This window comes from Lissotriton vulgaris, unplaced genomic scaffold, assembly GCF_964263255.1.
Source record: "Lissotriton vulgaris unplaced genomic scaffold, aLisVul1.2 SCAFFOLD_763, whole genome shotgun sequence".
In the NCBI taxonomy this organism is placed as follows: Eukaryota; Metazoa; Chordata; class Amphibia; order Caudata; family Salamandridae; genus Lissotriton; species Lissotriton vulgaris.
The window spans coordinates 133,390-155,937 of record NW_028254011.1 but is presented as its reverse complement, the minus strand read 5'-3'; the positions used below and the strand labels follow the sequence as shown (position 1 = coordinate 155,937).

The 22,548-nt window shown below is 45.4% G+C and overlaps 1 protein-coding gene across 3 annotated transcripts in view; it reads right to left on the bottom strand.

Annotated features, from left to right (window-relative positions):
* LOC147660681 (rab GTPase-activating protein 1-like) overlaps positions 1 to 22,548 on the bottom strand; it is a 225,995-nt gene that overhangs the window by 114,047 nt on the left and 89,400 nt on the right. For all 3 annotated transcript variants that reach the window (XM_086951531.1, XM_086951532.1, XM_086951533.1), the window contains one exon: positions 5,890 to 5,982. In XM_086951531.1, the coding sequence (XP_086807657.1) occupies positions 5,890 to 5,982 (93 nt within the window). The remainder of the gene's footprint in view (positions 1 to 5,889; positions 5,983 to 22,548) is intronic.

Genomic DNA, 22,548 nt, shown 5'->3' with positions numbered 1-22,548 from the left:
CTGATGAAGGCTGATAGCCAGAAACCGGTCCTTGGATGCTTGATTCCGGTCTGGGAAAGACATGGCTTGGTAGTTCGGACTGGACTGTTCCCATGAGGCACAGGGTCAGAGCTGATTTGCATATAGCCAGTGTCTAACCCAGGGTGGTGTGGAGTGCAAAAAAACGATGGATTTAGGCCCAGATCCTTGTACTGGGGTGAATGTATGACATTGTTCTACATTCTGTCCATCAACTGTGTTTTTTGCAATTTTCACCCCGAGTGTGCTGGGCATACTCAGACGTGAGTTCCAGGCTCTCCACACCACTGGAGTCAAGCTATCCAGGCTGATGAAGGCTGATAGCCAGAAACCGGTCCTTGGATGCTTGATTCCGGTCTGGGAAAGACATGGCTTGGTAGTTCGGACTGGACTGTTCCCATGAGGCACAGGGTCAGAGCTGATTTGCATATAGCCAGTGTCTAACCCAGGGTGGTGTGGAGTGCAAAAAAACGATGGATTTAGGCCCAGATCCTTGTACTGGGGTGAATGTATGACATTGTTCTACATTCTGTCCATCAACTGTGTTTTTTGCAATTTTCACCCCGAGTGTGCTGGGTATACTCAGACGTGAGTCCCAGGCTCTCCACACCACTGGAGTCAAGCTATCCAGGCTGATGAAAGCTGATAGCCAGAAACCGGTCCTTGGATGCTTGATTCCAGTCTGGGAAAGACATGGCTTGGTAGTTCGGACTGGACTGTTCCCATGAGGCACAGGGTCAGAGCTGATTTGCATATAGCCAGTGTCTAACCCAGGGTGGTGTGGAGTGCAAAAAAACGATGGATTTAGGCCCAGATCCTTGAACTGGGGTGAATGTATGACATTGTTCTGCATTCTGTCCATCAACTGTGTTTTTTGCCATGAACATTCTGTGGCAGCTTTGAGAGTAGAGGAAAGGTCCCTCCACTAGTAGTTACTCATGCTGCTCCCGCTACAGAACACAAGATTTTCCAATCACCGTTAGGTATTGGGAGATGCACTACCCACCCATTAGACCACAACCAACTCACCAGGAAAACTTGCTCCAAAACCTGTGACAAGATAAGCAACCTGTACCTTTTCAGATATAGCAACTGACTGAGATTGCAAGAGACTAGAATAGTCCCCTGCTATGAAGATAGAAAGGTGCCTGCCAGTGAGGGTTTTGATTTCCTAGAGATTTCTATTTTTAGTAAGGGGGGAGATGTTCCCTTTTTAGGAATATGTATATGATGTTTTAATATTTTGTTGTTTTCTCTTTTGTTTGATTTGTCGGTCTTGTTTGGTCTCTGTATTGCTTTCAATTGATTTTCAATGTTATATTGATCGTTTTAGTAGCCTAGTTCCTGGGACTGTATACCCATTATAAGTAATAAACTAACAGGTAACCCAACGCTTTGATGACTAGAAAATAGTAACATTAACAATGATCACTCTAAGACTAGAGGCAAGGTGTTCACAGCACCAGAAACTAAGACTGTTGGCACCTCCCCAAAAGATCAACATTAATCTCCAAGGAGTAGAACTGAGAGGGCTCGTTGTCTAGAATGAGTGTGTTTTCTTCAACAACCTACCATACTTTTCTCTTGGCCCGCTTACACCTTGTAAACCATTCAAGATGACTTCTTAGGGTTCTCCGAGATGGTGTGAGCTTAGGCCTATTGCAATCGGCAGCTTTTGGGATTTGCTAAAGAGGGCCTCACAGGCATTTCTTTGGCAAACTCCATGGCCTTTAAAGACGTGAAGATACGAGAAGGACTGATAAGTCCTCAAGAGTAGAAGTTACACTGAGTGACTAGGCTGACAGTGCAGCATCTGTGGTTTCGGAGAACAAAACCTTCCCGTTATTGGGCGATAAGAGTGAACGCCCTTGTCCTGAATATCTCAGACACAAGGCTGTGCAATTGGCAAATTGACAAGTCTCTGGTCAAGAAGAGCTGCAATTCTGCCTGTTTTTTTTTTTACTTCTACTTTTAAGCACATATGAGAAGTCCACTAGGTTAGTGGCAGGGAGGGGTCTAACAAGATACTGATCTTGTCACTCAAAAGACTGCACCTTTCCAACATTACCATGGCATCGACACGGTTGGGTGTCAAAACATCGTGCTGCCCAATGTTTCTTTCCCTATGCCATCCCAATCCTTGCCTGCCTTGCCAAAAGATTCGGTGAAGATTTGTGGGGGCGGACCCTCTCAAAACAAAAGAAGCCTAAAAACATCAGCAGAAGTGACTTCAGGAACCTCTTAGGATTCAATGTCTAAACAGCCAACCCCCTGAGGAGTGAAAAGAAGCCTTCAGCGGAGGCCTGCGATGCCGGCCCAGGGGGCTGCGCCCGAGGGAAAGCATGGCCACCTGCGCCACAAAGGCCACCTGCGCCACGGCACGGCAGTACAGGCCGAGTAGTGCTCTGTAGGGCTTTTGAGTATTTGGGGAGGTTGGAGAAGAATTACATTCCCGAAAGAGATCTTGCTGTGATATACCAGGTGCAGGGTCGACAACACAATTATCACAAATTAAGCTTCAATTTCTTCCGGTAAGTTGAAATAAAGGAAACATTCGGGTTTGAACGAGCAAATGCGAAGGGAGTGGGACTACAGCGAGGAGTCAGGCACGAGCACAGAGCGAGCACTGGCCATGCACTTCTTAACTGAAGCTATGGGTGTTGTGAGAAGCGGTTTTCCGTGCTACCACTAGGTGGCAGTACTCGCAGCCATAGCTGGACTTATCACGGCACGACAGCACGATAAAGAGCTACATCAGTGTCTTTCGACTGAATGGGAATTAATTAAACACCACGAGTTCCGATGTTTCTTGTTCCTAGTCAAGTGACGTCTGTAAAAATGACATGTTGTGGGTCTGTGTCTGCGCATCCGCTCTGTAGGAATGTGTGCTCTGGTTCATAACCCTCTGCTGCCCATACCCCCGAGGTACACGCTGCCATGCAAGGCGCTGCTTAGCTAATCTGCTTGCAAAGTATTCTGGGCCTGATCTAAACGTGTCCTGCTGCTGTAGGACCATTTCTGCATTGATGCTGCAGCTGCCACATGCAACCACGACAAAATGTCCCAATGGGTGCTGGATTTCAAAAAACGTCCTTGTTGCTAGAGGAGGAGCACCAAACGGCAAAATAGAATCTTGCCTAGGGTTCCAAGAATCCATACACATGGGTTGCACAGTGGCTTCCTGTCTCGGGTGGCAGGCACATCATGCCTACTGGCTGCACTGTGCAGTCTCAATCTGGTGGGTACCTGCTTTGCGCTTTCCATTAAACCGTCACAACTGGTTGAGGGGGTCTCACATGGCATGGGGCCATTTAGCAGCAATATGCGGGTCCTGCCGCTGAGCCGGCTTCGAAGGTCCGTGGGTGAGTGGGTATAAGAGTCCTGAGCCCGATCCTTTCACTACACAACAAAATGTCTGACGAAAGATGGGCAAGGTCATAGATGCCCATGCCAGGTGGGCCCTATACGTGGCTAACCAGTTTATCACTACCGGATTTGTGCCAATAATCCCAGAAACCAACGTGCATTTGGCTAAAAAGGCAGAACTGGCTGAAGATCTCAGACGTGGCATGAGGCCATTTGGCAGCTCTCTTGATCCCAATCGGTGGCACCCACGTTTAAATTGCGGGGTTCTCCCAAATCCATCTCCTAAAACCACCGGTCATCAGTCCAAGCTAGAGAGGCTCCCATTAAAGGCAGGGGTCCACTGGCAGCATGCAGCCATGAGGGTTTGGAGAAAAGGGAACTTTCGTGGCACTTGCTGCATTTCTAGCCTTAATCTCAGTCTCATTACATAATAATAATAATAATAATTTGTGACTTATAAATAACACGCACAGCTACCCCGAAGGGTTACCCAGCGCAGGGATGACGCAGACTGAGTATCCGAGAACGAGGACTTAGAATAGCCACGTCTTCAGATTTTTTCTAAAGGCGAGTAATGAATGACTTGCGATGTGTGTCTAAGAGCGTCCAGCAGAGAATTCCACAATTTTTGGATCTAGGGGGGCGATGGAACGGCCTTTCATTCGGGTTAGACGAAACCTTGCTATGGTAAACAAAGCTTAATTTGAGCATCTCAAGGACCAGGTAGGCTGGTAAGGAACTACCAGTTCCTGTATGTAACGTGGCGCCAAGCCAAATTTGTCCTTCAGCTTGCCACACAATGCTTTAAACTCAATGCGTTTCGAAACCTTAAGCCAGTGTAGTTCCCGAAACAAGTGAGAAAGGGGAGCATATTTAGGTAAATGAAGGAGAATCCCAGCAGCAGCATTTTGAACACTCTGTAAACGAGGGACAGAGGTCTTCTCCGCACCCAGGTACAGTAAATATCCATAAACCAATCTGGATATGACCAGAGCCTGAATTACAGTCCTGTGAACGGAGGAGACCAATATTTGTATAGTGGTTACTGTCGGAAAAAACTATAAACTGTTGTAAGCCCAGCAACAAATCGATCAAAATCCTAGTAAAACTAGGTTACTGTCCTATCTGCATAATTGGCTGAGTGCAACAGGTGGAATAAATAGCTGAAGCTCCGCACTATTTGTGTACACTGCTTAGTGTCAGTAAACACAACAAGCGCTTTAATCCGTAAACTATTCAACTTCTATATGGACTTAGTGTAGATAAACACTGGTTGTAAGCCCTGCACTTCCTGCATAATGTAAAGTATTCTGATACTCATGCCTTACCTTTGCATTGCATCTATCAGGCTCTTAGTGTCGAAAGATGAAAGCTAAATGCACTATCTATACAAAAACACATATGGGCCTTGATTGCACCATTACCATCTTTTGCTTAGTGTAGAGAAACACCAAGGGTGACCATAAGCACTGCACTACTTCTCTCAAGTGGTGAGTGAAGGCGGACTCTAAGCACTAGGTTATCTACACAATGTGCTTAAGGAAGGCACACCAATTGAAAGGAAGGAATGCTACATCCAAGCACTTCTGGTCAGGGGAAATGTTGTGACGCCATTCTCAGGGCGTGGCCACTGTGCCCTCAACTGGCACCTTAGACAACCCATGCAAATGGCACCGACATTTTTGTTTTTTACATGTACATTTTTCCCCTCAAATTTGGCGCCACACATGACATGGCGTCCAAGAAATGTGACCAGAATATGGAACGCCTTCTCTCCAAACCTATGCATCACCACCTTGAAGGTGATCTTCAAATCTGAGATGCAAGAGCTTCTCTTTCAAAGACATTTTAGCTGACCGCCCCCCCCCCACCCCCCCCCTCCCCCACTCTGCACTGATCGGCACCTTGAGGCTTAATTCTCCATCTTGACTGTCCTAGACTCTAACTTGTACCTGGCACCAGTCCACATCCTGTTACCCAATTTTTATGACTACTGAAATGTATAATGTATTCCATACTCTAGTGTTTGTGGGTTATTTAAATGTACCAGCATCTTTGGATAATGTAATTCTGTGCCTTATGTAAGGTTCTATTTCAGTACTCTTATGTTCTTGGCTTATTTAAATGTTTCAGCTTCTTGGATTATGTATTCTTGTGCCATATTTAATGCTCTATTCTTATTGTACAGCCCTGTAGCACCGTTGTGTAATGTTCGTTCTAAATAAAAATGCACAGAGTAAATAAATAAATAAGCGTCCACCTAGTTTGCTTATGTGGCAGGACCGCCCTTGCCAGGTGGCCGCAGACTCACGTCAGCTGGTAACAGGAGAGAACAGGAATCAGCAGGACTAGCAGTAGAAGCAGGGGGTGCTGTGCACTGGTGACCTGGAAAGCCTAAAGCACAGAGATCTCCAGGGCTATGCAGCTGTGTTTTGCTACTGAAGGTCACCAGATGCTTGCAGCTCTGGAGCTACGAAGGAGGCGGGCAGAGAGCCATGGCCCTACCTTGTATCGGTCGATGGGGTCCTCCTGCTGCAGCTGGCTCTCTCGCATCGCCAGGTAGTCCTTCTCATACTTCTTCAGCCGCTTGGTGGGCACCTGGAGAAAGGACAAGTCCCAGTGTTAGTACAAAGCTCCAAGCTGAGGCGACCATTTTAAAGACAGATCCATGGCTCTCCCCTTCTTATGAACTGTCTGCGGTATGGGACAGCTGCAGGTCACAGGACAGCACATGGAGGGTCAACCCAACGACAATTCACACAGCTTACCATCACGTCACACAGCTTACCATCACGCCACAACCAGTACACAACACTGCTATTTGATCTCTCCTAACCACCTGATGGTACTTTTGATGCTAAATCAGGTCAGCAGTTCAGCACCCCTGCTCCCCCTTCAGAAGACTGGGAGCCTTGCTCTCCATCAGTGCAGAGACCCTGCTTTTCTCTTCCTCACACTGCCAGTGGATCCAGTGCACTCCAGTTCAATTACAAATTACTTACTTTGGGCACTTAACACTCTGTGGGGACTGAAGGTAAGTACTAAAGGATTACAGGCGGTTGTAGAGGGTGGAACTCTGATACCTTATGACACATTTGAAACCTCTCAAACTAGACGTCAGGCAGAGCTACAGCTAATCAAAAAAACAAAGCAAATTTGTTTTGTCTTTTGGATGTACCGAAGCAGACCTATTGGCTTTGCCAATGATTTTTGCTTGTGCCATTTAGCATCGGCAAAAAAAAGGATGCACGTGGATGCATGCAGGAGCCCTTACGTGGCATGATGCCACAGGTCGCTGTGTACATGCACATGCATCCAGTGGCGGCTGGTGACATTTGTAAGTGGTGAGGCGGAAACTGATAATCATACTGCAGCGTAGCGAGCGAGCCCGAACCCCCTAAAGAGAGTTCGGGGGGATATCCCCCTGAGAACATTTTGAAAAAATAGTGGAAAAATGGAGCATTTCCAAGCAAATTTGAGAAAGCAGGAAGGTTAATAAAGCAATGTGAAAGTGCAGGTATTACATTATTAAAGAGCTGTCATATAACATACTAGGTAGCTGCTTATTCAGTATAACAACAGAGCTTCATAACAGACTTCAAGATCATTCTGCATGCTGCTTTTTCTTTCCACCACTTTTCCTCCCCACGGGAGCCCTTGGTGCAGACTAAGTGGAAGGAGGTGCTCGACAAACCCATGTCAAACCATGAGTGGTCGAAGATACATAAGAGTACGAAGGGTGAGCTCTACACATGCAATTTAAATTAATACAATATAACATCATGCATCAAGTATATCCGCAGCGCAGACTCTCTAAGTAAGATATACCCTGCCTGGGCGCTTATGTCCCAGATTTAGTGAGTCAGACAGACTGTGAACTTAGTGTTCAGGACCCCCCACCCCCAAGCCCCCCCCCCACCCCCTTTAGAAAGGGAACAGCAACATGGCGGTCAAAACAATGACCAGAGCGACTGAAGTTACAGAGTGGAAACTCCTTGAACCTGCTACGCGAGAGAAACAGGAGAGAGACAGAAATAATGTGTAAAGGGATCGATAAGGGGAACGTGAAGGAAATAAAAGCACGACCTAACACTCGGAAAATAGTCTCTGCAAACCAATGCCCTGGGAGGATTGGAGTCCTTGGTGTTAGTTCGGGAACATTCCTTTCCACATGATAATATACATAGATATTAATACAATACTACACAGTACACCATTGCCTACGTAACGTTTGTTCTTGTGCTGGAGTGTCTGCCATTTATTGCAGTATTACTTTGTACGCCTGCTTTTGTAACCTGCACACATCAACTTTTCCTCCTGTAATGTACGGATTGCTACCTCTCGTATTTAGGTTGCTCACTATTGTCACTTTTGTCTCATGTAACTTAACGTTTGCTTTTGTGATTTGTTCACCTGTAATTTTCTCCTCATGTATCATACTGTTCCTATTGTGAAGTGTTCTGACACCTTCGGGTAAAGTCCGCGCTATATAAAATCGCATAAATAAATGCTGAGCCGGATTCCACCATGATGGTGCAGCGGGGGATTGGAATTTACACCACCGCCTCCCTCAACCTTCCGTTTCTCCTCACCAGTCACCACACATCAAAAAGGCTCACTCATGGAGGCAGAAAGGAGGTATTAAGCAAAGCCAGAAATTACATTCATTGTCCTTTAAGGAGGCAACTCACTGGGAAAGACAACGTGAGTTACATGAAGGTTCAAGAGCACCCTTTCTACGTGGAGACGGTGAGGCTGGGGCTCCTCTGAGGTTTCGAGCAGGAGAGGCTGGCAGGTGGGCAGATCATTGGCAGGCAGCCTGGCACACACCGTCGGCCGAGCAGAAGCCTCGGGCTAATTCCAGCTCTATCACGGGCCTCACTTCTAGCGCGCGCCGCGCACACAAACCAAAGCAGGGTGATATTTCCTTTACACTGTGTAATCTCACTTAATTTATTGCATCTGACTTCGTGATTTTTTTCAATCTGTTTATTGAAGTTTTACATTTTACAGTACAACATTGCCATGATAGACGGTTAGTGCAAAAATCTCTGGTAACACACAATGGCAGAGTCTAAACAAGGCCTCATAAGAAACATGGTGTGGAGTGGCAGTAAGACAGAGGCAGATCGCCAGGAGAATCACTCATGGGATTGCAGACCGATTCATACATTTTGATAGGATGATGAATCAATGATCATTTTAAGAAAACAAATTAATAGGCCACCTGGCTTGGCTACCCACCCCCACTCTTCACATCTGCCATTGCTGAAATTTAGCATGTTATGTACCCATGGTTGATGACTTCGGAAAGTGCATGTATGAGGGACATCGGTACCAATAAGGCAGTTAGTAGCACCCAGCATTCTCAGGTTAAGTGCCCAGGGTCCCCACCACAGTGTCAGCGCTATCATCGAAATTGTGTGCTGAATTAGATTGCAAGTCAGATGGAATAGTACTAACGAGTAAGTGGCAATGGGATATTTTTTCAGCCCGTCTGCTTTCCTGTGCCCCCCTCCCGCGGCAGAATGCACTGCACCAGCACGTGCTGTGTACAACTGCCACCGGGCCTGCCCTGTTCCCATGATGCACTGGGCCAGGGTCAGACTAATTTGCATATAGCCAAGTTCTGAGCTGGGATGGTGCAGTGAGCTAAAAAACGGTGATGGATAAAGCCCTGATCTTTGGACTGGGTAAGAGTGGTCTGCTTAATTCAGACACTCTGTTCATCACCACCCCCTTTTCTGAATCAACTGCCACCGGGCCTGCACGCGACAGCAGCGCTCACTCCCTGTGGTAGTAGTAATCCGGTATACGTAATGTGAATGATACTGATAGCATCAGTTATTACTGTGATCGATCGGAGACTGATGTAGGGCCCAGAGAGCCTTGATTGTGCGGATGCCACTATAATAACACGACCTCTCTTCTCGCCAGGACAGGTCGGAGGGAATGTCCTGAGCCAGGGGCTGCGGAAGTTGAACGTTGTTTTACAGGTAAAATGAATTGTTTTCAATTCAAAGTCGTCGTGACGGGTGTCCGACACTTTATCCAAATGTAGGCTACAGAATCCTGCAGCCCGTGACTCACACCGCGCAGAACGTGGAGACTCTGGTCATAAAAGTTAACTTACGTGGGGTGGGTGGGGGGACGCGGTCTCACGTCCACACACTAGAGGTCCCGTCCAGGAAGACAGGCAGGCAGGCGGTCCGTCCGAGTCCAGTGGCAGGCCGCAGGCAGTGAGTGTACACAACACACACCAACACACGTCTGGTCACGACGAGTCCGACAAGCAGCAATAACACAGTCACGCGCTCTCACTACTAGTATGAGTCATCAGACCACTTCCACTTTCACTTACTGTTGTTGTTGTCCTGCTGGCATGATTCCAGCACGCGCAGTGTGGCCAATCACCAAAGACAATGGCTCAGAGCAGCCAACACCCACGCGCTGCACCATCCTGCTGGAGTAGCCAATCCTGGCGCGGCGTTAGCAGCGCCACTGCACCAGCATTGGCTAAGAGCAGACTGCTATCTGCCCATTTTCAGACCCGGGGCCCGGGCCCATGCCTATGTGTCCACACCAGGTAGGGGGGGGGGGGGTCTCAAATGTGCGCATATGCGGGCCAGTCGAAATCTCAACTTCTCCGGCATTTAACATGCGCAGACTGAGACTCGTCAGTCACACCCTCTGCCTGTGCGCTTCCTGCCTGCCTGGCTGTCACTCTCTGCCGCAGCCCTGCCCCCCACGCAGCCAGCCCACTTCCTAATGGATGTCTGATCCTGTCGGGATTTTCCCGGCGCCTTAGTGCGCTCGGCTTTTTCTAATTTTAATTTAAAATAAAATACGCAGTCACACTTATTTATCTTAGCAGTGCGGTCAGCGGCGGTCGTCCAGGCTAGTGGGGCAACGCCCCAACGCCCCCAATGGACTCACCGCCACTGCATGCATCACCACAAATGCACATTCATTTGTCATGGTGTGGTGCTATTTTTGTTTACAGTCCTAGGTTCCAACATGGCGGATGCCAATTTCAGAGTGAAAATCTGCCAAAATACAAAATACGAGCAAAAACACACGAAAGGAGTTGCCTGATTGTAAACTGCAGCTGCCAGACCCTCCACGAAGGATATGTGCACATACATGTAAAAGACCATGGCAGGAAGAGGTGGGGAAAAAGGCAGGATGGGCTTGGGAGAAAAGGAGGAGTAGGTGCAGGATGAGGGGACCTAAAACAAAGCTGCTGAGCGGCACGTAGCAGCAAGGAAAGTTTTAAAAATGAAGTAAAAAAAAAAAAGTCCGACTAAGTAGGGTGGCGGTAGCAAAGTAAAAGCTGTGGGTGTTGGTGGGGAGCTATACGGAGAACACAGAGGGGAGATTTGAGGCAGGAAGCAGCACACAAGAGAGAGATAGAAAGCATATGCCCGTTCTAGGTATTATAATTTAACCTATAGAACAAATATGAAAACATCCATTCCAAGAATTCAACAAGGCAAACGATCTGACAAAACAGAAAACGGTTCCTTGAAATCAACAAATGGTAAAGGAAATAGATGTGCTGGCGACGTTTCGGTCTGTGTTGGCAGTTAGATCGTCAGACTATCTTCAGGAGATGAAGTTGATTATGACACCAAAACGTATCCCTGTAACCGGGCTAATGCTGTCAACAGGCAAATGTTCAAATAACAGCTTGCGGGCATATGCTACAGAGTGCAAAATCTTGTGTAGCGTCTTTTGGAAGTCGAATCTGAATCCGTGTGCTGTTTCAAAAACGCTGTCTGCCACGCCAAGGTTCAGGAAACCTAGAACCTAGATCTAGAACATTATGTATGGTGGATTCTTAATGTAATTCCCTTGCTTTCATTTTTTTGTATATATTAAATATTTATTCTTTTGAAGAAAAGATTGCCCCGCTGTCCTACCATTAAAACTTACATCAAAATTAGTTTATTCATCAGAAAATACATTTTTCATCGGTGTGTTTAATCACAAGTTCATCACTGATAAGGCTGAACACAAATTATGTTGTTATAAACACCTATTTAAACTAAGATTGCGAATAAAACCCGTGTAGGCATTTCTTAACTTACTGTTGATTTCATTGCCCAAGCCTCCAAGGGTGTATTGGGTTGGCCCACTCTTTTTCAACTAATGAAAGGGAACATTTAACTGGTTTTCCCCATAAAATGGGGGATCCAGGCCTGGCTGGAAGGAAGGTGTATTTCAGCCTAAAGCCAGGCTTTTTTTAAACACCTCAGTATTAGGTGACAAAATTTTTTGAATAGCTGCAACAGCAGAAGAATTGAAGGAACAGTGGGAGTGATGGGTAATTTATCCTTCTGGTGAATATTTCTAAAAATTCAGAAAAGGGGTGTGTGTAGCATGAAAAATGAATCTGCAGGAAGAAATGTATCCCGCCGAAAAAACATTACTGCAGGCAGGTAACTTGGAAACGCTTCCTGAAGCTCAGTATGCGAGCCACTTTAGAAGCCTGAAATGAGGAGTTATTTTATTGACAGTTTGGAGACGGTTGAGTGAAAAGAGAGTTCTGAGTGAAGCATCGGAGTTCCACCGGGCGGGAAACTGTAAAGCATTGCTTTCCCAAAGTGTGTCTCCTCTTTAAATTGAGCACCCGAACAATAATGCTTCAGAAATGGATGAAAGGAGGAGCAGGACACCTCCACTGGGGTGCTCCGCCGCACTTTCTGAACTGCCCCCACTGCTGGAGGAACTCTAAAGGCCGCAGGGGGATCTTTTCCTGCCAACTCATAACTGCTTCACTAATGATGAAATCCACCGCCAAACTCTGCGCTTTCTGATAAACCTGCACCACCGGTTTCCACAAAAAGGTCATCATCTTTGTAAACTCAAGACTCAGTGGATGAAGCCTATGCAATCACCCCTTGCTTTGAGAAATCTGGAGGCGGTTAAGCGATACTGAAGACCTCGCCGTAGCTAGATAAGATTCATAAACAGCCTGGAGCAAATAAATAATAAAAGTTTACCTGTAAGTGTATCTAAAGACAAAAACTTCAAATCACAAGAGAAGGACCAGAGGCCAACCCCACCAGAAAAAGTAAGAACTGGGGGGCTGATGAACATAGTCATTCGGCAGTCACAACCTTTAAACTGCAGAAGGCGCTCTCTTCTACTGCACGTCCAGAGGCATGCCATGTCCAGCTCAGGTACACCAGAGGCGCAGCTCCCAAGCCGGACTCACCTGTGCCCACTGCAGAGCCCGCCTCAGAGGCCTGAGTTACTGTAGTGAAAGACATACGGTGTCCGCACCGTGCATACCCTGCCCTGGCACGTGTCCCCAGAGCACCTTGTGTGTTTTGCTATTCGCCCTACATGGGAAGGGTATGCCCAGACGTGGGTCCCATGCTCCCTATGCCACTTGAGTCAAGCGCCACTTGAGTCAAGATATCCTAGCTGATGACGGCTGATAGCCAGAAACCGGTCCTAGGATGCTTGATTTCGGTCGAGGGAAGACATGGCTTGGCAGCTCGGTCTGGACTGTTCACATGAGGAGCAGGGTCAAGACTGATTCGCATATGGCCATGTCTGAACTGGGGTGGCGTGGTGAGCAAAATAACGATGGATTAAACCCAGATCTGTGACTGGAGGTGAATGTTTGGCCAATGTGCAACAATCCGTCCATCACCTTGTGTGTTTTGCTGCACGTGTCCCCAGAGCACAGCGGCACCGACGACAGGGAACAAAACCAGCCACACACAGTGCCAACCATGGAGAGCTGCCCTGCGAGGTGCTCGTCATGGAAGCAAACTCTGCCCTGGCACATGTCCCCCAAGAGGACAGGGCACTGATGGTAGAGTTCAAGGCCCTACGCACACAGTCTGTGCCCGCCACTGAGACCTGCTCAGCCATGTCCTGGACCCTGGATACGGTGTGCCAAAGTTTTGCCCCTGAGAAGACGACTGTGCCCAGGTTAGCACGTTGCCAGGGCAGCCTAAGGGCTGTTTGTTTCAAGTTATTTTGTTACCTGCTGCCACTTTCAAACATGCAGGACCTGAAACGCCGCTTGAGGGCAGGGGGCAGGTTGGTGGCATGGGGATGCCATTTGTGGGCCCTGGCAGTGCAACAGTAGAACACAGCTGGGGCCTTCCAAAAAACAGGCAGAGCAGCTCCACTAGCAATGGTTTTACGATCCTCGTGATTTTACCACCGTTCACCGCTATTTGCGGTTTCGCGGCTTCTTAGCTTTTAGTGTCTCTCGCACATTTTGAGATTTCAGTACAGACGGCATCACTTTCAAGGCCAATTGCTTCTTGCCATGTTCTGATGATCTAAAGTTTCAAAGATTTCTGGAGCCATCTCGCACCGTGGACCAACCAGTCCATAAACTGCATTTCTGCCCCAGTGCCTGTGTACATTTGGTTTCTGTGCTGGGTGTGCACTGCACATGATTACACAATTTTATCTGGGCCCGGGAGCACGATTGGGGAGGAGCCGTGAACACTGAAACTGCAATGCACAGAGACTGGGAAAAGGACAGATGATAGAGAGAGGGAATTTACTCATACTAAGACAGGTAAGACGCTAACTCTGGGAGAGGGAGACACACACACTGTGTTAGAGAGGTGTAACAAGGGGACAGGGACACAGGAACAGGGAGACACTGAAACACTGACATGTAGACACTGACATTAGAGATAAACTGATGTAAGTTCAGAAAAGACCATGGCACTAATAGAGAGACACTGGCGAGGTATCGAAAAATCATTAAAATGTTACTAGACCTGCAGGTCTAGAAACGAGAATAATTTACTCCGCCTAATTGTAATGTATTTGACCCCTAACCTCATTATGTCATCTTATGCAAATATTTTATTTTGCAGAGCCAACTTTTTTTCATCATCACAAATGAGAGCACCTTCCAATATGGGAGTTCAGCATTCCTGCTCAACAAATAGGGAGTACACATGACCCTTGACGTTGCCTCTTAGTTCATTCATACATTTCAATCAGGGCGGGGCAAGAATGTTTCTCAGTTCAGTTTAAAAACTCACTTTTAATAAATATAATACTAAAGCATGACGTGATAGTGCACTGTCATTTAGAGGCAGCACATTTTCCTATGAAATGGGAGAAAAACGTTCCCACTAATATGCAGTTTTACTTATAAAACTATATATTGTATAAACATCAATCTGTAGAAATTTGGTTTCAACAAACAGATTTATCAATTGTACATCAAGTAAAAGTGTTCTGTTTTTTTTCTATTAAAATATTTTTTTCATCATACAGAATTACATAATTACTGAAATGTTTGTACAGTTCACTTTTTAGCTATTTACATGTGTGTTACAATAAAACACGACATTCTTCAGCCTTTCATTTCACACTTTTGGTACAGCACGTTTGTCAGACAATTCACTTTCCAAAATCTTCAAACGCTGCAGCCAGAGAAAGAAAAATAATTGTAGATGTAAACTGACATTTAAGCTTTGTCTCTGAACACGGAATAAATGCAACAAGATAAAAACAAGGTTTAAAGTGTCTTTAACGCTCCTTCACTTGTGGAAGAGGTGTGGTGAAGCGGCCAGAGTGCCTGACTCCGGACTTCAAGGTCGATCCCGGGTGCCGAAGGCTCAGCACCATGTGACTCTGGGCAATAGCTTGCTTAATCTTCCCGAGGGCCCCCAGCGCCGGGACATCACTTCCGAGGTAGCTGTGCGCTTTAGAAATACTGGTATTTTATTGTTTCATTTAATTTAATTTCATTTCAGGACACCTGATGTGTGTCAGCTGGTCAGAAGGAACGAGTAGGCCCTGAATTTAGCTTGCCCTGATAAAATCCGACTCGTCATAGAGAGTGTGTGAGAGTAGATCTGTCGAGACCTGCTGACGCTAGGACAAACAAGGAAACAGACAATGGGGCATGGAGACCCAGACACTGACTTGGGGACAGACACTTAGGGAATACACTGATCTATGGATAGCAAAGACACAGAGACATAGGATTACTAACGCTAGGACAGAGAAAACACCAATACACAGGAATGGATACACTGACACAGCAGTAGGGAGAAACAGACACATAGGAACACACTGACATTATAATAGAGAAGACACTAACACTGGACACCTGGGCACAGACACTATGACCAGAAGATACGGATAATGGGAATGCAAGACACACAACCTGTGATAGGCAAAACCAGATCCCAGGACAGGGAGACTGATGCTGGAACATGGGGACACACAGGAATACACAGATATTAGGGCAGAGAACACATTAACACTAGGACAGAGAGACTGACATTCAATCAGGGAAACACTGACATATAGGGAATAAACCAAAACTAGGACAAAGAAAAAACACTAGAACAATACAACTAACACTATGGCAGGCGTCTCCATTCTTTTCTGTAATGAGTTAGTTCTGATCAGTGAAAACCATAGGCGCTACAGTAGGTCAAGCCACTCATGCAGTTTTACCAGACACCCTCAAACCCAAGTTCATTGATATTAAGCCTAATGTCCACAAAGACAGATACAATGGTTTGAGCAAAATACTTTGACATGGGGCAATATTGAACAGGTCTGCCATGTTATGAGAGTGTGGTGTTTGGAGATGTATGAACATGTGTGCAAATTAATTGAATATATTTGTATGGGTAAATGAACCTTTCGTAATATGTGGCAGGGTTGCATGTTTAACACAAACATTTTACCTTTTTTTTTAATAATGGGAGAAATTTAAATTGCAGAAAAATGTTCAGCAAAAATGTTCATATTATGGAACATTTTCCTGTACTTTAAAATTCTTTCACCTAAAAAAAAATGGCTGTATTTTTCAGTTACAAATATGACACCATGTCTACTAGCCACTGGGAGAAAGATGCCTGCTGTGTACATATGCGAGTCTTTGAAATGGGGACTACTGTTTGTAAATGCAACACTTTGAAGTGGAAGAAACTAAAATGAAGAGTCAACTTAATCATTAAGTTAATGCTTCATTTTAATTTTCTCCCATTTAAAAGCATTCAGAAACATCATTTTGTGCTCCTGCTCCAATATTGAGTTGATGGAGACTTAAGAGTTAAATACCTCAAAGCTTCAGTTCTTCACCTCTCTGCCCCACCCTGGGTTATAAATCTGATTCGAGCACTGCTCATTATCAGGCCATATCTGCAGCCTAATGATGATAATGTAAAATAAACACAGCCTTCCTTTAACTTTAAAAGAAAAATGTGACCATGTACTGAATGAAAAATGAACCCAAGGCTGTGAGCTACTCTGAGGGTGTCTGTGAGCTACTGGTATCATGTAAATCAACCAGTTGGAGATACTTGCACTTTTGGAAGGAGAAATTGATATTAGGACACAAGAAGACGCCAAAAAGGACAGTAAGACAGTGCTACTGGGATACAGATAGAAATAACACTAGAACAGGGTGACACTGATTCTAGGGCACAAAGGGAACTAGCACAAGGACAGGAAGACACAGATAATAGGATACAGATTAAAACAAGACTAAGAGAATGTGACAGTGATACTAGGGCACTAACAACAAGCAGGCAATAACATGAGGAAAAGGTAGCATAAAGACACTGGGGCAAGGAGACACTGCAGTCAGTGTACCAATAGTAGCAAAAAGCCACACTGGGTCAGGGAGACACTGGACAGGAAGCCACATTTACTGACATCCACTCCAAACACAACACAACCATAAAGCCATATAAGCTTGGAGGAAGTTCCACAATACCATTCTCCCTTCAGAACCTCCTTCCACTGTGCTAGTTCACAAGTAGTAGACAACAGCATCTGTCTCTAGAAACCCCCACCACACCTAGCCCAACAAACAGTCCCAAGAAGCCAAGTACAAAGCAAAAGCTGCACTGTACAAAAAAAACAGAACAGTCCAAAAGGGGCCAACCAAAATGATGCAAGGTTTAACCACGTGTTCAGCAAGGAGAGAAAAAACATGCTAAACATTTATATGTCGTCGGGAGGAAAAAAGAGAGGTATGACAGAGAGATGAATAGGCCAAGCACCGACTACGAGGTGCAACATTGCTGAGATAGCAGAAGTGAAGCTGGACGCAATACAGGGTTTGAGTAGGAGCACAAATGGACAGCTTGGATGGGACTGGTGATTCTCACTGGTGCAATGTCATGTACTAGGCCAATAATAAGGTCTACTTCATTCCAGCAAGACAATATGCTGCTCCCTGGTATCAACATTCTAACTTCTGCCAGAATTACCACTCACAATTACTGTCCATCAATTGTATTCCGAAAATTCACGTAATCGTTGTTCCTAGAGAGGTTGGCCTCCATCCTGGTGACCTACCAACCTCTGAAACAGGAAGTGATGTCAGGGGAGGAGAGTGATCACAGTGCGCAGCAGCAAACACTATTAAAGTAGCAAAGGGTGCATAAAAAAGTAAAATATCATTCGACTTTCCATCAACGCGAAATTGCGACTGTTGACGTCGGTTACTCGTGGCTGTAACCGATCAACAGGCGGGTCTTCCTGTCCTCCACTGACGTCACTTTCTGACTCAGGGATTGGAATCGGATAATAAAATTAAGGACAAACGAAGTCATAGCTTTCTACGAGCAAGAATTAACATAGAAAGTTAACAATTAAGATACACTGTTAATGTTTTTGATGAGCAGATCCGGAAAACGTATAATGAGTGACAGCGAGGAACAACATCTTGTTTTTAGTTTAAAGACGTAAGCACTCTTAACCTGCACGGGTTATTATTGTACAGTGAAGCCTCTGGAGGCGAAAACCCCGGGGGAGGCTGTTGTTTAATTAGTCAGAGCTAAGCTCTGGCCTTCCTCTGGGAGCAGCAAACTCAATCGCGTGATGTAATGAAAATTCCTTGTTAATGAACGAACAAAAGCGAGGAAGAGGGCTTTGCATAGAGGGAAGTCTTGTGCCAAACCTGCACGGATTACCCGCTTATCGCCACCACTGCAGGCAATGCTAAAAAAATGTAAAGATTGCAGAAAACAGTATGTTCTTGGCCTACTGCCCCAGTGGTCTTATTCTAGCCCATGCAGGCCTGTGGGGGAGACTCTGTGGCATTGAGAGCGTCTGTCTTATGGCCCTTCCTTTATACTGAAAGTCCTATCTGAAGAGACAATGTGTACTCACACCCTGAACATGGACTGAGGATGCTTTAGACCCGGATAAGATAAGGTCACTGTGAGCTCTGACATCCCCCGAATTATGTTACAAGTAGGACTGTAGAACACTTTTTTTTGTTTGCTTAAGTTTTGCAACGTTTTTAATTTTTGCTGCTGCAGTTTTGAATATTTACACGTACCTGCGTAAAGTTTTTCCACGCTTTTCACTACATTGCAAGATAATTTTCATTTAAAGTCATCAGACAAAGCAGAAAATGTATGCTGACTTTCTCTACAAAAGTGTCTTTTGAGGAGCTTTTCCGTGCACAACAGTATTGCGCACAGGGAGAAACACACAACCTGCACTCTGTGAAGCAAATAATAAGTCCTCCTATTTTACTAAAGCTCAATTAGAATTTGTGTGACATAATTTGTCCTGCCCAGATTTTCACTTGAATGTGGCAAAAATCTAAGTCACAACGCTGCAATTTCCCACAGAACTTTGTGACGGCTGCAAATAAAAAAACACACATTGCGTACCTCCAAATACATAAAGAATCAAAATCCTTAAAAAGGCACAAAGTATGTTCTGCATTTCTGTGTGGAGAAACAAGGCGCATCTTGGATTTTTGTGGTAGAGGAGATGCTCCAGGATGGTGGAACAATTGGGGTTTTGTGAAGGGGATGTCTTTGAACTGTTAAAGTCTGCATTTTACCTTATTAGATAAAAGTGGGTCAGAAGCTGTTTTCTCTAAAGATAGACAGGTTGGAGTATTACTTAAGTGAGTCTTGAGATGTTTTCTGGAAACAGCCACGTTGGAGTGGGGAGATGGAGGCAGGTAAGTGGTATCCATTTTAGTGGTGGGGAAGAAGGTAGGACCTGTGCCCCGACCCTGCCATCTTCATGGCCCACCCATGTACCTTTCAGCTATGGAAGGCCAGTAGGATGACGAGCCATCCTGCATTTTGCAGGTTTGGCCCAAAACCCTGGCTTCTGTCCCAATGCCCACAGAGCTGCATTCAGGGGCACTGAGAGACCCCAATTCTCACTCTTTAGGCAATATATGTTTGGCAAAATTGATGCATGTCGTTGGCTTCGGGAAGACCTGCAGCACAGAAGGAGCCCTACACATTGCAATTACAGAATATTTTTTAATCTTTAGAGATGCAAAAAAGCCCTTCATGTGAGAATGAAAACGATGTTGGGGTCCTATAATGGCCATATATATGTATTTGGTTTTTATTTCTTCTATTAAGCCTGTTTTCAGTGTGCAGAAATTGACAGAGGCACAGGGAGAGTATGATTTTCCTATGATCAAACAGTTTAAGAACACAGCACACTGCTGCTTGCGCCAAAGGCTACATATTTGCCACCATATTGCATTTTGTTTCATATACCATGAGACTGGGCACAGTCTTCTTTCCGCAGGTAACATCCAGTCCTGTTGTTTTTATAAACTAAATGCCTACTTGCAGCTTTTACATTGATTCTAAAGACTCTCAATTTTGCCAAAAAGGGAGCAGAGATATTTGGATTGGACTGGAAGGCCATGGGAGGGCCATTGACAGTGTTGGGAGTCATGTTCAACTGTAGAATAGTGTTTATTTCCAGCATACTTCGGTAAAGTTGAGAACAGATGTCTAATACCATGGCCAAAATATACCCGCTGGCTCACGTCTTGTTCTACTATTTGACCTCTTTGTTAGAAGTCTTGTCCTTCAGAGCACACTACATGCATTGAGCATGCTTTATAGCTTCAGAAATGGGAAGAAGACATGAGTAGATTACAAGACCTTTCTTTGGGTCCTGTGGCATTAATTAGGTGATTACTATGCAGTATGCCTGATGGATGCGGATATTTGTCATTTATGATTCAAGACATTTGACAATTTCCCTCCATTTGGGTAAAAGAAGATTAAGTTACTCACCTTCGGTAACGCTTTATCTAGTAGATACTCTATCCATACATTTTTTCCTTGGAATATTACCATGCGTTAGACATCAACCGGAAACCTTTGAGAAACCCTCTTATACGCAGGTAGGTGGCGTCGTTTGGCTCTGTGTGGCATCGTTAGAGCCAGAAGGGACGTGCACAGTGCCTATACAGCCACCACCCCAGCACCCCGACCTCAGTTCTTGACTGTTTTTCTGCACCAGAAACCCCATGTCAAGGCGAGGAGGAATGACTAGTGTGCCAAAGTGAGGTCCTGAAGGATCTCTTAAGGTGAGAAGATAGTTTGCAGAATGGGGAGGATCAGTAAGGAATATTCGGCTAGATAGAGTCTCTACCACAGAGAGCATTGCTGAAGGCAAGCAACTTTTTAATCTGAAATAGACTTCCAGATGCGGATTCCTTACCTTAGAATCAACACTAAAGCAGGAGGATCAGCAGACCATCTTAGATTCAGAAGTCCTGGAGGGCTGAATGGGTAAAGTGCCCATCATGCCAGACCTGACTATTGAAGCAGAAGTGTTTGGCAAACGGTTGCAGTGATGCCCATGTAGTAGCTTGACAATTGTCCAGGACTGGGACTCTGCTAGCTAACACAATAGTCGCACCTGTAGATCTCAGGGGGCTCTTTCTTGGCCATTGTGTAGCGGATCTAAATGCAAAGGCTGCTCCATCAAGAGATGGTTCTCTTTTGAATTGCCTTCCCTTTCTTTTCCCCTGAAAACCCAACAAAGAGTTGATCGTCTACCAGAAATTCTTTGGTACGATAATTATAGAATGGTGATGGTCTTTTTGGGGGTAAAGTCAAATCTCATTGGTTGTTTGGTGAAGTAAAAAGCAGAGAGTATAATCCCAGATTTCCAATGTTTGTAACATGTGAGATCCAGCAGGGGCTGACTGGCAGCGCAATCTAGGGCAAAGCGGGCTGAGCCTGCTGCCAGGCATTAATAAGGCCATGGGAACTTGGGTAGAACAAAGGACAAGGGGCGAGTGTAGCCCATGTCACAGAATGCAGGGGAATACATTGAAAAAGGGAAGTGCTTCAGTGGTGCCCTTCTTGTTACAAGCATGCAGGGTGCCAGCCAGGTGGGTGATAATGTTCATTTGTAAAGTTTATGCCACAGAATGTGTTGCCACTACGCCTTTTGAGGTTACCATCCCATGCATTAGTACTGAAGTAGTGGACACTGGAAGGATCAATTGAATATGTCACATACCTTACATCTTTTCTGGGAATACTTTTATTCAGAGATCTGCATTAAGCTGCGTAAAAAGGTGTTCCCCACCATGGCAACCTAAATAGAACAACTCAAGCTCCATTGCACACAGTCCATGGCTCCAACAGCTTGGCCCCAGGAAAAATAATGGCGAACTTCCTTCCCCAACTATAAACTTAAGGACTCCAGACAATATCAGAAGACCCATGTACTGTCTACGTGGTGCTTGGACAGAATAGCTTTACATTATCACTTTGCTGGCCACTTCACATGCCTGGAGACACTTTACACTTGCAAAGACATCAGAAGACATTTGTTGGGGAGCGTGTGGACTGTGAGTGGCGCAGTACATTTTTGGAGTTTTATTCTATAACACCCTCCTCCGCATGAGGCCATCTTAAAAGATCTTATTCGACAAGCTATTGAGCCTTTTTAGTGTGATTACTATTTATACTGTATTTGAGTTCTGTTGCCTGTACTTCCACCTAGAGTAAGCCATGCCTGCTAGCTACTACCACTTCTTAGAGACAAGTTTACAAAATTAACATATCTGATAAAGAGACTTCTAGCTGCAGATTCCTTACCTAAGAGTATTCTCAGGTGCCAGACTGAAACCAGATTTTTGAGCAATCCTCTTGCATGCCAGAAGGTGGAATTGGCCGTGCCAGATTTACCATGTGCGGTGCCTATTTAGGTGGCACACCAGCACACTGACCTCAGATCTTGACTGATGTTTCACACCAAAAGCACCAAGCCAAGCTGAGGAGGAATGACTACTGTGCCTAAATGTGGTCCTAAAGGACATCCACTGAAAAGACAATATTCCTCAACCAGGCGCGACATCAAAGTGCCACCGAAGATGCAATGGATCTGCCTAGTGAGTCAGTG